General features: G+C 38.7%; 1 protein-coding gene across 1 annotated transcript in view; it reads left to right on the plus strand.

Moving 5' to 3' along the window:
* The first annotated feature begins 381 nt into the window (after positions 1 to 381).
* Positions 382 to 17,160, plus strand: part of ORMDL3 (ORMDL sphingolipid biosynthesis regulator 3) — a 22,329-nt gene continuing 5,550 nt past the window's right edge. The window contains exons 1-4 of the mRNA XM_015832264.1: positions 382 to 426; positions 6,783 to 6,844; positions 8,770 to 8,827; positions 13,429 to 13,620. Coding sequence (XP_015687750.1) covers positions 13,447 to 13,620 — 174 coding nt within the window. The 5' untranslated portion in view covers positions 382 to 426; positions 6,783 to 6,844; positions 8,770 to 8,827; positions 13,429 to 13,446. The remainder of the gene's footprint in view (positions 427 to 6,782; positions 6,845 to 8,769; positions 8,828 to 13,428; positions 13,621 to 17,160) is intronic.

A 17,160-nucleotide genomic window follows, 5' to 3' on the forward strand; every position in this document is an offset into this window, starting at 1 on the left:
ACAAAAACTAACAGGTCAGAAACAAAGTCTGTTATTAACTCAGCATTGAACTACCACGGTCCTGAAAGAGAAGTTATCTAGGCAGAAGCCATCAGATTTCGCTCTCTTGGCAGAGCAGAACACACTCGGGGAGAGCGACTTTCACTTGCACTCTTGCAAACTACATTTCCCAACATGCTTCGCCGTCTATTGGTGATGATGCACTGAAGAGGAGGTACTGCGAAAGCTCCTTGCTCTGTTGTCAGCTCTTAAAAAGCGGTGATTGAGCTGCGAGGGTCTCTCTCTGCTTCGGAAGGACATTCCTGCTCTTCCAGGCGACCTAGATCAGAGGGAAGCGAGGAGGCCTGCCTGCGTGCTTGCCGTGTGCATTGGATAGTAAGGAAGGGAAGGGAGCGGAGAACTGGACCCTCCTGCTTCCAGCAAAAAGTAGGCAAAGGCACAACGCGGGGGGAGGGGTTGAGTAATAGTAAACAAAATTAGGAACGGAGAAGCGGACAAGAAAGCGAAATTTAAAATGTGTGTCCCAGGAGTAAATGGGTAGACACATAACGGTGGAAGAGAGTGTGCAAAGCAAATGGGACAAAAACATTCCTATTTGTACTGGGAGAGAGGTGCATAGATTAAGGACAACTATGGGGTTTTTTCGGGGGAGAGTGAGTGAACGGGCTTGAAGGACGGAATCTGGTGGGGTGGATAAGGAAGGAGGACAGTAGAATTTGAAATGTTAGCAATAAAAATAAAAGTTAAGTGCCTGCCGGTTTTCAGAGCCTCAATTAAGGGAGTAAAGTTTGTAATAAAGCCAATGTGAAACAATATGCTAGGTACATACAAACGTACATGCACATTTTTTGGTGTCGGAGCATTGCACTAAAGTTAGATGCTGGGAATTATGTATGCTTAAAATTCCAGTATTACATTTTGGCCCTGAGTTTTAGTCTGCGTATGCCTGGAGAAGGGCCAAATATAGACTGATGAAGATTGTAGTTTAAGACTAAACTGATAGTCTCAAAAAACGTGGGGGATTAGGATAGAAGAAGAATCTCTACAAGTGCTAGAAATAAAACAAAGTTTCATTATTTAGTTACAACTGTAAAAAGATAGCTCACCAAATGTATTCTAGAGGGGTTTTTTGCACCAAAGATGGTTAGAGGGGAAAGTATGCAACAACCTGGAATATAGAACTGAGTATATTACAGACTTCTTTGATACACCAAATTTCTGGCACCAGAATTAACAGGGTAAGATTTTCAAGCAAGAAAAATCTCAAAAGAATGAGTAAGATATTTCCCAATACAGCACATTAGGTTGTAATATTTTGAAATAATTTTATCATATTTGGACCCCCCCACCCCCATTAACCATCATAAAGTCAAAAATCTTAACATTTGTATTGCTAGCGATGCTCATGCCCTTTGGTCGCCTTTTCCAAATACTATGGGTTTGCTAAAGTTTCTAGCTCCAACAACCCCACTCTATTATATTTGCCTGCCTGACTTGCCCTGCTAAGCTGTTGAATCTAGTCAATTTCAGGTGGACCCAAAAAACTAGATAAGAACAAACTTCATTAGACTTGGATGGGAGACCAACAAGAAATACCAGGTCTGTGGTTTACACTGGGAAGTCAGTAAATTTCCCAAAAGGGAATAGTAAACCTAAAGTAAATCATATTTTTGCTGAGAAAACTAAATGTTTAAGTGAAGTCACCAGAAGTTGATCTTAATTTAGAGGAGACTGCTTTTAACATTTGGCTTCACATATATTGAACTAAACTAAAAGATCTGAAAAGACCAAAACCAGACTTTAGCCTCCCTTAATTCATGATTTGCTATGCTTTCTCATTACTGTTAGATAAAATGCTCCAAAGCAAACAGTTGGTATTCTCCCTCCCTCCCCCACCCCAATAACAGGTAATAGATTTCTGTCTCCAAGAATGAATATAGATCAATAGATTAAGATTCAAATAGCTGAATCTTAATCTGTGGAATCCTTAAAAGCACACTGAGCTTGTTTGTTTGCAGCTGTTTCATTACCTGGCTAGATAACATCAGTGCTCTAATCAGTGCATTGATGATGTTACTTAATTGTGTAATGAAACATCTGCAAACAAACAAGCTCAATGAGCACTAAGGACTCCTCAATTCAACCCTGAGCTACATATTTTCTCTTCAATTGATCTTTAATTTGGCACTGAAGATATTAAGATAAAGTTTGGGAGGAGTAAAAAGAGTATCCAAAACAAGATAGAATCAATCTACAACATAATATGGGAGGTAAAAATGAAGGTTTACCTCTAGCAATTTATATGCCTGATATTTAATTCAAACACATTAACATTTAAAAAAAAAAAAGCTGAAGAACTACATTAATGAAACTACAGGGAAGCTTCATTGCAAACTAATGTCTGCTTAGTTGAATTTTTATTTAAAGCCAAGCAGAATAAAAATTGGCTAAATATAGTAGAAAGGCTATTTTGGGAACTATATGCTGGAGTTTAAAAAAAAGAAAGAGCGATTGGACATAATAGTTCTCACCCTGCTGTAAGAACAATGCCTAATCGGGAACCTCTTAAGAGAGTTTTCAAAACATCCTGTAAATAGATATGATGAGTGAATTGGAGCAGGACACACACCCTCACTCAGTACCACCACCATTACTCTGAAGTATTATTTCTTTATTGGACCTCACCCCAAAGGAATAAGGTGGTAGGAATTTAGAAATAGTAGAGAATTATTGCATCAGACTGCAAGTGTGGGATTACCTTCTTAATGGTCTCTGCTGAGAAAGAATAGAAAATAAAACTGTCGAGATTAACCAGTTAGACTGTTAGACCTTTTCTTCTAGTGTGCTCCGTAAAGCCAGAGCTGCAAATGCTGAAGCAACAGTGTCCACATTTCTCTGTTCAGTATGTGGCAGAACATTCTGTGCTAACATCGGTCTCATCAGCCATCTACGGACACACCGTTGATGGCCCACAATCCACAAGATGTCAAGGTCTTCATTGAAAATCGATGGACGAACAACAACAGCTATGCTAGATAGTTCCTTGCAAAGTGGGGGGGGATGTTTTTCAGTGTGGGAAACCATTTCAAAATCCCCATGTGCAGCCAAAAGTGATAGTTTATTGCCTGAAATATGCCCTACAACAACAGCATCACCTTTTGTGGTTTGGTCAGAATGTATAAATTGAATGGGCAGCCCTGAAATGATTAAAATGGCCATCATCCATTTTTGCAGGTCAAGTTGGTTTGGTTTTGTCAGTACCTAATTATTATTGTTACTGGTAGTCTAACACGGCTAGTTGATCATTCTAGTGCTTGTCTTTTGGATAACCTAGTTTCACTTGGTGACTAGGATAGTTATTCATTTTGATTTTGGGACACAAAAACGTAGCCAAAAACTTAGCCTGATTTTATTCCCAGCATTTGGCAATTTTTCAAAGGCTGTCTCCTTACAGATGATATAGAAAGCCCTGCCAGTATGGGTCCTGGATATTGGATATATCCCTTACATATCTATCCAAAATTCATCTTGCTTGAGGATACTCTTTTGAAAGCACGGTAGTCAATTTACCAGACATTTGCTCCATGGCAATCCAAGAGAAAGATGCTCCCAGTTTAGATGCCTGATGATGGAATTTCCTTCCTGAAAATTTGTCATTGCTGCCAAGCTTTGTTAACTTGAGGTGCTAACTAAAGAATGACCTTTTGGCTTTGTCTGAACTTATATTGAGGAAGGCTCTCTAATTAAAATTGCATTTAAAGCAACTGCATTAAATCATGACAAAATATTCCATTCCAGCTAAGGCAGCTGAACTGGTCCTTCAAACAATCAAAAATCAGAGTGTGCAGAGGGGTGGGGGGGCAGGTAAAGTGGAGAGGTCTTTCTTAAAAGCATTTGCTCAACAAATAAAGAAGAATGTCAACAATCAAAAGTTTCAGTTTCTGGCTAAAGTAAGCGCTTGAATATTCAGTCTGGATATTCTTGACTTTTGTGGCACTTACTTGAAACTCAAGTTGTGCAATTTAACAAATGCAGAGCCAAAATATTTGGCCAAAATATTTAATATGAATGCAAGGAGACCAGCTAAACAGAATGTTAAAAGACCTTTTAATCTGTGACTTGCACTTATATTATAAAGTTCACCTGCTCTGTTCTATTAGCAAGATGACTTGATAATTTCAAAAACAAACTGAGGTAGGGATCACTCTGGATATAATCTCAGTTCCCGATCACTTTATGGAGGGAGGGAGCTCCTTTTAGGATAGACCAGGAATGAGTAAAAGGGCTGTAGTTTGCTTGCTATATCAGAATAAGATAAAAGAATACAGGCAAGCTTAAGTTATATAAGAGGATGAAATACAATATGTTTCTTAGGATTACCTCTTGTTCCTTTAAATGTTTCTTTTCAATGACTATACATAGTTTTATTATTTGGGGACACAATGAAATAAGATTTGCATTATCAATATTCTCTTAGTGGAAAATCTCCAAACAAAATTTAAATAGATAGGATCAGGACTTTTTTTTTTTTTTGGCAGATTTGCTCCCCAATATAGATTTACAGTATGTCCTAAGGTTCTAGAGCCTTTTAATGTTATTTCATTTATCCCTTGCTACATAGACTTCAACAAATGGCATATATGCTGTTGAAATGTTCTGGGATGTTGATTGTATTTTTGTTTCCAAGTTAAACATGAACATACACAGTACAATCTCCCTGAGGACGTTGCTTCCCTCTGAAAATAGTCTGCTTCTAACTCCCTGTTCCATGAAATCTGAAATGGATGTTTCTTCACTCCTCCAGCTTTTCTTGCAATGCTGAAAAGGGGTAAATTCTTGGTGAAAGTTTAGACCACTGTTTCTCAACCTTGACAATTTTAAGGCATGTGGACTTCAACTCCCAGAATTCCACAGCCAGCATTGCTGGCTGTGGAATTCTGGGAGTTGAAGTCCACATGCCTTAAAATTGTCAAGGCTGTGGAATTCTGGGAGTTGAAGTCCACATGCCTTAAAATTGTCAAGGTTGAGAAACACTGGTTTAGACCAACATTTTTAAAACTTTGAACAGACACAGGATATACCAGATTCCATAATCTTGCATTTCTCATTGGATCTCTTTAACAATTCTCTTGTGAAGAAAATAAGAGTGTATAAATACTACTTAAGAGCAGAAAGAATTATTTTTCACCATTTAGTTTAAGTTTCCAGCCTCCTCTAGCTTCTAGTCACTGAAAATAAGCCAAGTAACTTCAAGCACAGTTAAGTACTATAATTGGTGTAGTTCTCATCCTATCCTTTGATGCAGCTGCAAATACAGCACTTATTTAACAAAACCGATTTTAAAATAATCTAAAACTGGCAAAAAATTTAAAAAAAGAACCATAAACTAACATTAAAGTACTTAAAATCTGTGAGTATTGCGCAACATTCCCCTTCTAAGCCATGAATTTATAATGTATGCAAATTTGAAAGAGCAAAAGAATACATTGATTTGGACACTCCAGGGATAGTTTGCTTCCAGTCCAGAAGATTAATTTCTGAAAAATTGCCAGCCCTTCTCCAGAGTAATGTGGTGATGGGTGTGGGAGGGGGAAGAGAACATGTCAGTTCTCCAGTACATTATATTATTGGGGAATAGATATTGTATATATATTGTCATATCATCTGTCATTCTTCTTTCCTAAAAGAAGAACTATTAATTACAAGCACTGATGATGATACCTAATTTGTGTAATGAAATGTCTGCAAGAAAACAACCATGCTCAGACAGTACCAAGGACCCTCAGATGAACTATTAATTTAGCAAAATTTCCCCTTTCCACATCTGCTTGCTGAAGCCAGACCATAGCATACCAGAAGCCAAAAAAAAAAGTATGGGGAAAGTAGTGTAAAGGTACAATCACCTTAAAGAAAGTGACAAATTATGTGATATATTGTTTCTCCCACGAATACATCTTTTCTCCCCATTATCATTTCTAATTAGCTACACTAAAGTCTTAATAGAAGGAACACCGCCTCTTGAGGGCTAAACAAAAAGGTTGAATGAAATCCCAAAAGAAAGAAGTGATAAACAACTTAGCACAAACATCTGCACAGGTAGTCATTAGGAGTCAATCTCAAACTCCATCTTTTCTCCAGCAAACCCTGGTAATACATGTTCTCCACAGGCAATGATGCTACTGTATCCTCACATTATTTCCCCATCTGCTTTGAAAACCTTGATAACAATATTTCCATAGACAATGATGTTACGTGTTTTGAAAATTAATTTTCAACTTCAATTATTTGTATTAAAGGAAGCCAGTTAATAAATACTTTTACCACAGCCTAATAATAGTAATAATCTCCAATGTTCTTTTCCATCATTACCATATGATTACCTGGGACTAACTACCATCTTTTTATTTTCTTTTTTTTTTTAATTTTTTTTTAAAAGATGGACACAACTTCTCATCTCCCAACATTCATTCCCATTGAAGCAAAAGGGAAAAGTTGTAAAAGAAAAGAGCAGCATTTTGACATTTCAAACGTGATGTGCACTGAATTTTTCCCAATGGCCTTTGATGTTTGGCTAATAGAACATCAGTATGTCTCCTAAGTGGGAAGGCATTTGCAAAGATTTGAATGAAATAAGCTTTAATGCTGTGCCTCCTCTCTAAAAGTTATTTGGCCCAGCTGTTTCCATTGTTGCAATTCTGTAAACTGAATTGATGTAGATATATGCTTAAATTATATTGCCCAATTAACTCATCTTCTTTTCAAACTTCTTATATTTCCCCAAGGTGCTCCGGATGGAAAAGGTCACATGAATCAATAGCTATGTGTACGTGTGCCTATTGACTCAGTAAGTGTCTTTTAAAACAGGTTCATTATCATTTAGAAATAATAAAGGGGACTGCTTGACCCTTATTTACTTGTTTTAGCATAGTACCCATCTGGACAACCAACATGGTCCCCAACATACTTGGAAATATCTGCAAGAGGTGAAGATGATATGTTTCTGGGTCACATCATGTTTGATTATTGCGTATCTTGTCTTTCAAAATTCCATTTTGACCTGCCAAAAAAAGACTGGGGCATTTGCTGTTCACTGACTGGCAATCATATTCCACAATCTCATATTAGAATATTTATAAGACCTCCTATTTTATATAAAACTAGTCATGTTCTCCCAAATGGACCCTCCCAATCTCTGAAGGTGAAAGTGAGTAGCCAGAAGGTTTTGCTAATTTCCAAGAATGTAGTAGCTCAGATAATTTTTGATGTTTCTCATTATGCCCAGGTAACACAACTATTCTATAAATTGTACTGGCTCCCAGTAGGTTTCCAGGTGTGATTCAAGGTTCTGGCTATCATTTGTAGCCCTCAGTGGCATAGGATCGAGCTAATTGTGGGAGTGCTTTTCTCCCATTGTTTCTATTCAGCTTTCCAGAAACAGCAGAGAGGGCATGCTCTGGGTCTCTTCTATCAAATAATATAATCTTGTTGAAACCCAGAGTTGTGTCTTCTCAATGGCAGTACCTGCCCTATGGAATAACATCCTCCTGGAAATTTGGGTGGCCCCAACCCTATTAGCTTTTCATCAGGTATTTTGGGTCAAGATGTTAGATGAGCTCTAACATTTGAGAAGAGTCATTGTTTTATATTGTTTTATATTGGGGGGGTTGTATACTGGGCGTTGTATACTGTGGTTTTCATGCTATTAATATTTGCACACCACTCAGAGTCATCTATGTGACATGGGCAACCATATAAATCATATTTTAAAAGAAAGTTATTTGTAAGACCATGCATTGTCTTATATCCTTTTTATTCTCCCCGTTTCTTATTTTAACTAGAAAGAATGTGAGATCAGGTAGGACCATATAACTTATGAACATCATATTGCAGGTAATCTTAGAATGGGAAACACTTGTGGCTTCCTAGATGTTATTGGACTCCAACTCCTTGTCAATCCTGATTATTGTGATTCATAGTGAAAACAGAGTTAGCTCAAATTCTAGAGGACTACATATTCTCACCCTTGTATTAAACCACAGTTGACCTTATGTAGACATTCCAGAAGAGGAAGAAGGAAAGGATCCATGTTCAGGTTTATCACTTGTCTGATCATGCTAAGTTAGTTATCCCAAATATGTTATCTCCCATAAGTGATTGATGCCAGATCCCATCATTCCTTGCTAGCATAGTTAATTGGGAGTGGATATCCAGAATTTATCAAGGACACTAAGTTGAAGGGAATGCTAAACTTTGGATCTGAATCAAGGCCATGACAGGATGTTTTCATCTGTAAGATAAAGAAGTAAATGTTCTTCCCTTTGAAGAAAAAAGTTTAAGCTCCTAGTACCCTTGGCACATACCTTATTTTGACAACTAAAGCAATGATACAAGCTTTCTGCTTTCCTTACAGGAATGAATTATGTAACTAATAAGTGATTGCCCTTTTGAGTTAGCCAGTGAGGAGTTTATACAATCGTCAGATGGAGCATGGTGTCACTTGGGTGAAATGGATTTAAAATAATTATTCATTACCTCATTAAATACAAAGATGGAGAGAAGTCCAATTTAAATAGCAGAATAGACCTGTGGATAAGGAATGCTGAATATTATTTGACATATTTTGTCTAGCAGATGTCATTTTTGTTATCTAAGCATAGCTGAGGAGAAAAACTATGCAGGTAGAAGATTTTTTTTTAATTTTCACAATACATGCTCTGTTTCTCTGAGAAATCACTTTGCTCCCTTCCTTACTTTTTTCTGTTTAAACAGAATTGCTGCTGTCACATCGAATTCTTTCTTAATATATCTGTCCTGTCCTGCCAGAGAGGTAAGCAAAGATGAAAGTTTGTGAATTTATGGATTACTTAAATAATTTACAGAAAACCTGGGTCAATTGGGATTGTAGAACCAAGCTATAAAACCTTAACAAGAATTCAATCCAAATATGCCTCTCTTTATATAGGTAGGCCTCAACTTACAACCATTTGTTTAATGTTTAATTTGTTTAGTGGCACTGAAAAAAATGACTTATAATTTACAACCATAATGGCATCCCCGCAGTCATATGATCAAAATTTGGGTGCTTGGCAACTGGCATGTATTTAAGATGGTTGTGGTGTCTCAGGGTCATGTGATCACTATTTGTGACATCCCCAGGGACTTCCAACAAGCAAAATCAATGGGAGAAGGATTATTTAAAAAAAAACATGTTTCATTTAACAATTGCAGTGGTTTGCTTAACAATCATAGAAAAAAAGTCATAAATTGGTCACTTAACCACCTTGCTTAGCAACAATTCTGGTTCCAACTGTGGTCGTAAGTCAAGGACTACCTATATCCAGAAGAAATTAGTAACATGGATTTTGCACTCTGCGGCAAATGGAAACCAAGCTACCAGGTGGCCCTGGAAATGTAGACTTTACATTTTTCTTCTTTGCATTGATCTGTGTATACAATAAAATTGATCTGTGTGTTTATACAGTACAGTGTTGCAGTCATCAGTAAAATAAAATTCCACATGTACACATTTAAAGACTTCATAACACTCTTTCATGGAAAGTTTAATTTCTATAGCTTGCCCTTTTCTTCTCTGAGTCCTTTAAACAAATAACTCAAACATCCCTGAAGTTTCAAAACTTTATAGATTTTACCAAAATATAGAAATCTACCATGGCAATATCTCCTAATGCAGAGGTGTCAAACTTGCAACGTCACGTGACATATCGTGACTTTTTTTCCATTGCTGGCAATGGGGTGGGCGCGGTTTCACCATGACGCATCCAGCCTGTGGGCCGGCAGTTTGACACCCCTGTCCTAAAGTGATAGAAGGGAGTTCCTCTGGATAAAGATATGCTTATTTAGCCATAATTCAAGTTAGAGAAAGAAAGGATTGACTCTGCATATTTCTGGAACTTTTGTCCTTTGGAAAATTTATGCTTCTGGAACCCTGTTCCTATCTTTTCGCAGTTAGTATAGCAACAAAAATTCTTCTCACAGTCAAAAATCCGTACACATCGTTATCAACTACTAATTTTTCAGCTGGATAAAAATGGAGGGAAAAATCACTAGGCCAGTCTGAACTGGAAATAGGCCTAAAAAATTAGATTGATTTTAAAAAGTTAAAATAATGAAGTTACCATCTGGATGAAGCTCTATATTTGAAATCTCACTGTTGTTAAATAATCAAACATGATAAAAGGTCCAGAGCAGTGGGAGAAGGAAGCATTTTCACTTGTAATGCCCCCACCCTCTCCTTTTAGTAAATTCCTACGACAAAGGAGAAAGCAAAGGTAAAGATGCCTGGAAACTACCAGGACTAAGCCTATATTTAAAGTTGAGCATTTAAAAGCTATGGACCATGTGATACATAAGATCTGATTGCAACCCATTAGTCCCAGAAACAAATAGAAACTGTTTTTGAAAAAAAAAAGAACTAGGACAATCTCCCAGGGAGAACAGAAGAAGAATGTATGCAATGCACATACCAAGAAAAAAATACAGCTTGCAGTTTTATTGCATATTAACTTAGATAAGTGCTAATCTCCATTTACAGGGCTATTGTAGAAAGAGGACAAAGATTTGAATAGTACAAAATAGACCTGGCCCAGTAGTACAGCATGTGCTTTGTATGAAAAAGATCTTTGGTTAACCTCCTGATATCCTAAGCATCTGTCTCTTGCTTTAGTAATGGAAAGATATGATGGCAGGCTGTTTACATGTTGAATATGTGACATGTAGCACATCAATTACTGTCTCTTAAAAGTTAACTCTCAGTGGGGTGATAGATGTGCTTTGACTCTAAAATTGCTCGTATATCAGGTTAAGTTCCTTTCATAACCATCTATCCAAATAGCTCTTTTACAGCAACTATGTGCCAAATCATTTTTTATTCCTAGCAAACACATATTTTTCTCCATAAACTTTTGCACCTATTTGCTAGTAAGTACAAATCTCATTGTAAGATTATGCTTTGTGAAATACTTTATGGGGGGAAAAACAGTTCACCTTAATGAAAGACAAACTTGATACGCTGCAAGTGTCTTGTTCTTTTTCTTTAGTCCTTATGTGCTTGCTTTGTCTTCTCTGAATAAATAGTTGGTACAATCAGGCCCAAATTGATATGGGGACATGAAAGTCCTTGCTTTTAGCAAGTTCTGCATTCTTCATGTTCATTCAATTAAAGTGTTGAAACAATATTGCAATGCAATGCAGTTTGCTCTGTTGCATCAGTTGTCATCCAAAGTGTTAAAGTTTCCCTTCCACTTCAGTCTTATGACATAGACACTATTGGCCCTGCCTAGTGTGAGATGTTAATAATTCAGCATTTACTTTAGCTTCCAAACAACCTGCTTCAAAAGCCAATGCAAAGCATTGTGTGCTAGTGTTGAACTAATTAATAGAGAAACAGATGAAGAAACATATAGAATGTACAGGTGAACTTGCTAAAGCATTTTTTTTTAAATGGAGAAGCACAGGAGATCTAAATACACATTGATTATGTTGCATCTGGTTGATTATGACCCTGCCACTGCCATTTTGCTTCTATTCTTGTTGAATTGTGTCCAGCTTTGCCTAATCTCAATTTTTGCAGTGGTCTCACTGCATAACTAGAAAACAGCCTTCATGATGTTATAGTTTTCTTCTTCTGTATATCAAAGCCACCCAGAATCACTCAACTCCTTTACAATTTAGCTATTGGCTTAGATTTCTCGGGGCGCTTCCATCCCACATCATTTCCATTCCCCAGATGCTAACAAAGCAGTTTAAAGCCATCCTACATTCATCAAAGGAACTGAAAAAATTGTTTAGTGAGGGGGCAGCCTTACACTAGCATACAGAAATAAAAACATCACATATGATGCCCATGAATCGATGTAAACTTGCAAGGCATACCATAAAGCAGGCATGTCAAACTGCCGGCCCATGGGCCAGATGCGTCACACCGAAACTGCACCCACCGGATTGCCGGCAATGGGGAAAAAGTCATATGTCGTGCGACATCACGTGACGTCACGAGTTTGACATGCCTGCCATAAAGCAATCAGTGCTGTCCTCCAGCTGAGTAACAGGAGAGTAAAAATGTTTTTCCGTCATTTTCTCATCCACTGAACAATTGCACATTCTGGAGCCATAAAAATCTCTCACTTCTACCACATACAAAAATAAAATAAATTGTTAGCCACCTTCCCCTCCCCTGGAGGTTTTAGTTCACCATGTATGCATTTGTTTGGCTGTTTGGGGAAAAAAATGCTTTTTTCTCTGCAAAAAAAATGCCATAAAGCAACCAGTGCTCTTCTCAAGCTGAGTAACAGGAGAACAAAAATATTTCCCCATCATTTTCTTATCCACTGCACAATTACAAATCCTGAAGCCATTAAAATTCCTCACTCCCACCATACAAAAAAAGGAAAATAAATTGTAAGCCACCTCACTTGCTTTCTATGCATTTGTTTGGCTATTTGGAAAAAAAGGAGTTTTTCTTCTATAAAAATGCTTTCCAACTGCATTGTCATGTTCCCTCCTACATTTAAAAGACCTTTGCAAGCAATAATGATGAAATGGTAATGTTAGCATTTGCAATCAGGATCGTTACCTCTAATCCTGACTGATGCCCATACAGTAGGTGGAGAAGCATTCTAATTAATGTTTCCAGATAGGCACCAGGAACTGGATCCTGAAACCTGGAGCCAAGTTGAGGCAAGGAAATTAACTACTAAAACGCTTTTCAAAAGAGCTAGCTGCTTAACATCTGTTTCAAATAATTCCTTGATTGGAATGGGGGAGGGGAAGAAATGCTGATGCTTACAGCTGATCCAGAATTGATGCTAGAGCCAAAGGGGAAATACATACAGATTTCAAATGCTTTATGTTTCTTCCTTGGATCAAGATCCTGAGGGTTGTTTTAATGAAAGAATAGGTATTTCTAAGCATGGTATCCTCTCAGTGTAGAACCACAATTCCATGTCTAACTGAGAGTGATGGGATTTGTAGACCCAGTGCAATTAAACAACACAAGGCTGGGAAAGTGTTAAATCCCATGCCTGCTTTCTTTCTCTTCACTTTGGTATGGAGATGCTCAGAGCAGTGCTTTACATGCTCATTCCAGCTGTCAAAGTCTGTCTTGAAAAATATCAGGCATCAGTGAGACCTGTGAGTCTGATCTTGAGTTTGATATTAGAATTATTCCCTAACTCAGGGGTCTTCAAACTTGTCCCTTTTATGACTTGTGGACTTCAACTCCCAGAATTCCTCAGCCAGCGTGCCTGGCTGAGGAATTCTGGGAGTCGAAATCCACAAGTCATAAAAGGGACACGTTTGAAGACCCCTGCCCTAACTGATAAGGAAGAAAGCACATTTATAATATTCTTTGGCATGGTGAGGTTGCATATTATCTTTGACTAACCTTTGTTGCTCTGTGCTCTGTTCCAGGGCTGCTGCACCAGAAAGATGAATGTGGGCACAGCTCACAGCGAAGTGAACCCAAATACCCGAGTCATGAACAGCCGCGGCATCTGGCTCTCCTATGTCTTGGGAATTGGCCTCCTGCATGTGATTTTGCTCAGCATTCCTTTCTTCAGTGTCCCTGTTGTCTGGACTCTAACCAACCTCATTCACAACATGGTATGAAAGTGCTCTTTGACTTCACAAACAGTGCTTCTGCAACAGGCAGTGGAAGGAAGCAAAACTGTGGTTCTTTTCTGGGCTCTCTAAGCCAGTGATGGCGAACCTTTTAGAGACTGAGTGCCCAAACTGCAACCCAAAACCCACTTATTTATCGCCGGGTGCCAGATGGGTGGGCGTGGCTGTGGTGGTGGGCGTGCCACTGGGTGGGCGTGGCTGTGGTGGTCATGGCAGACTGGGTGGGTGTGGCCAAGGTGGGCGTGATCACCTCGATGTTGCTCATGGGGAGGGACGCATGTGGGGACCAGGCAGGGTTGGGGGAGATCCAGGGGGTCTCTGGCAGGTGGGGCGGTGGGCAGGAGGCTCGTCCTGTGTGGTGAGGCGAGGCAGGGTGGGGTGCCATTGTCGCAGGGCAAGGTGAGGCAGGGGCCAGGGCTGCTGTTGCCTGATACCATCAGCCCCTGCACACAGAGGCCAGCGAGCGCATGGGTGCTGGGATGCATTCGGCCATGTGGGACCTCGGCGAGTTAGCGGGCGGCTGGTTGAAGAGGGACAGTTGCCATCTCTGGGGCATGGCGCGCGTGCCCACAGAGAGGGCTCTGACTGCCGCCTCTGGCACCCGTGCCATAGGTTCGCCACCACTGCTCTAAGCGAAGGAATTAGGAAGCAACCACAACAATGGTTGCTGAAGTAAATTCAGGTGCAATTGTTGCAGAGCCCTGCAGCCAATGGGTATCTATCAGGAATCTATTTCCTGGACCTGAGTACTTCCTTGGAGATCTCATCATCCTCTATAGATTCCTGGGTCATCTTGAAAACTAGCCATACGTCTCAGCTAAACAGTTGCTGATTTGGGGCCTTTGGTATCATTCAGTGTTCTCTATATGGTAATACTAATTTAGGATAATGTGATGACGGGGTAATTATCTGGTCAAAAGGTCCATCACATCACCTGGGACAAGGGTAGCAGTGGAATAAGCTGAGTACATATTTGAAGCAGAATATTCACATATAAAGGTCTTTGTTTATTAAGTCAAAGCCCAGTAAGGTGTCAGAGTGGCATTCACACTGCTTTCTGTCATGCTTAGCTTAAACTATTATTTCCCTTTACAGAGAAAAAAAACAGTTTTTATTAGTTTGCAATATCAAGTTTGATGTGTTGGTGAATAATCAAGATTAATTCACATTTCCCAGGTTAGATACAGTAGGAAACAGTGATTTAAAGGAGAACTAGGAAGCCTGGAGATTTGCAGCCCCTACTCTCTTGCCCTTGGTTGAGTTGGTTCAGAAGAATTAATTAATGGCTGCTTATCCCTGTTTTGGGAACTATAATCATGATGATAGATTCACTAAGCCCAGTGTAGAAAGGACGAATAGAGTTAGATTGGTAGGATGTTAACTTGTCTTACAGTGAAATATTAAGCCATGGGTGTGTATCAGATCTGACTGATATACAGATGTTCACACTACCAGCCCTCTTCCTGGATTTATGCACATTTTATGTTACAGGTAATCCTTGCTTAACAACTACAGATGGGATTGGCAATTCCATCACTAAGTGATGCAGCTGTTAAGCATGATTATGACAGGCTTATGAGCTCACTTCTACCACGGTTGTTAAATGAATCATTCTGGATTGTTGAACGAATCATTATGTGACCACAACTTGCCATTTTACTGCTCTTTTCACTGTTGACTCTGCTTATCTGTGAAGTGTGCAAATCACAGGACCTTATGAGTTGTGAAATGATGGAATGATCACATAATCATGGAGACATTGTGATGGTCTTGTGAGAATCCATCATACAATTGTTTTTTCAGTGGTATTGTAACTTTGAATGTCTCTAAATGGTGCAATCATTAAGCAAGGATTACCTGTATATATGAGGTGGAGGGAGAATCAGCACCCCAAAAAATCTCTGTTATAAGAATAGGGGAAATAAGTATAAGTAAACCAAGCATCGTATCCAAATGAATTGCATGGAGAACATAAGGTGAAATGTAATAGAAAGTAATACATTAAAACTATAACAATGATGACCAGTTTCAGGGAAGTGGCTTTTTCCCCTCTTCGGTGATATGATCACATAAGCCAGTCATTTAAGCTGATTCGTATCTCAGAGTAATGTCCCCTCAGTTCATCTTTCCTGCAGTGCCAAGTAGTTACTTCAGCTGCAGACTGGGTGGCCAGCCTCATGGACATACATACTATGAGCCTGACCCAAAGAGAGCAATCAGTTCTCCATCTGGTGGCCTCAGCTACTTGCCTGGAGTTATTACTTCATTATAATAATATAATGACTGAGAATGACTAGGGTTCCTTCGCTCCAAACAGATTTCAGGTTTAATCGCACAGTATATGACGCTCAACTCAAAAAGTTAGTTTTTAATAACATAGGTTCACCCCTATGGAGATGCTCAATCATCCAGGGTCATGGTTATCCCAAAGGTGCTTTTTCAAGAGGTAATTGGACTTTCTTGTTTTTTCTTTGAAGAAATTTTGCTTCTCATCCAAAAAGCTTCTTCAGCACTGATTAGATGATGAGGAATGGAAGGATTTATATTCTTTGCAGACAGCTGGTCATTTGCATATAAATCCTTCCATTCCCCTCCGTATTGGGGGCAAGAATATTGAAAGAGTCTCTGTTTGTAGTTTGTATTACTTCACTTTTGTGGAATTGACTCTCAGCTGTTCATCTACCTGGCCAATCCTACTAGTCCATCATATAAGAATCTATGGCCAATTGGGCTTTTCACCCCAGTTGGCTGTTGTTGAAGGTGGAAAACTTAACTTAGGCTCCCCTGTTTCCCCACTAAATTGTTACATAATCTACAGTAGTTTTATTCAGTATTGAAATATATTTCAAGTACTCTTGAAATATAAAGTCGGCTACAAGGGGTGGATCTATCTATTATCCTACAACCCAAAGATTATACCAAAATCTCCTGCTCAGCAAAGGGCAGCTTTATTGCCAGAACATTTGCACCTGCTCAAGCATATATAATTGCTGCACACAGAAAGCAAAACATATTGCCATCTCTGCCTGGAAAGCAATACAAAAAAAATGGAGATGTATTACATGAATTTTGAAGTATATTTATAAGTAACAATAACAATAATAGAGTTGGAATGGACCTTTGAGGTCTTCTGGTCCAACCTCCTGCTCAGGCAGGAAACCCTATACCATTTCAGCCAAATGGTTGTCCAGTCTCTTCTTAAAAACTTCCAATGTTGGAGCATTCACAACCTCTGGACGCAGCTTGTTCCACTGATTAATTGTTCTAACTATAAGGAAATTTCTCCTTAGTTCTAGGTTGCTTCTCTTCTTGATTAGTTTATTTTTATTTATTTTTATTTATATTTGAATTTATATCCCGCCCTTCTCCCGTAGGACTCAGGGCGGCTGACAATCTATTTAAAATACATACAAAACAATACAAATTTAAAATTAATTAAAAAGAATATTAAATATTTGTCGAATTTAAAATATAATTAAAACCCCCCTAAAAATTACCCTAGGCCAGTCCTGCAAGCTGGAA

Source organism: Protobothrops mucrosquamatus, unplaced genomic scaffold (assembly GCF_001527695.2).
Source record: "Protobothrops mucrosquamatus isolate PMUCROS unplaced genomic scaffold, P.Mucros_1.0 scaffold1, whole genome shotgun sequence".
Lineage (NCBI taxonomy): Eukaryota > Metazoa > Chordata > Lepidosauria > Squamata > Viperidae > Protobothrops > Protobothrops mucrosquamatus.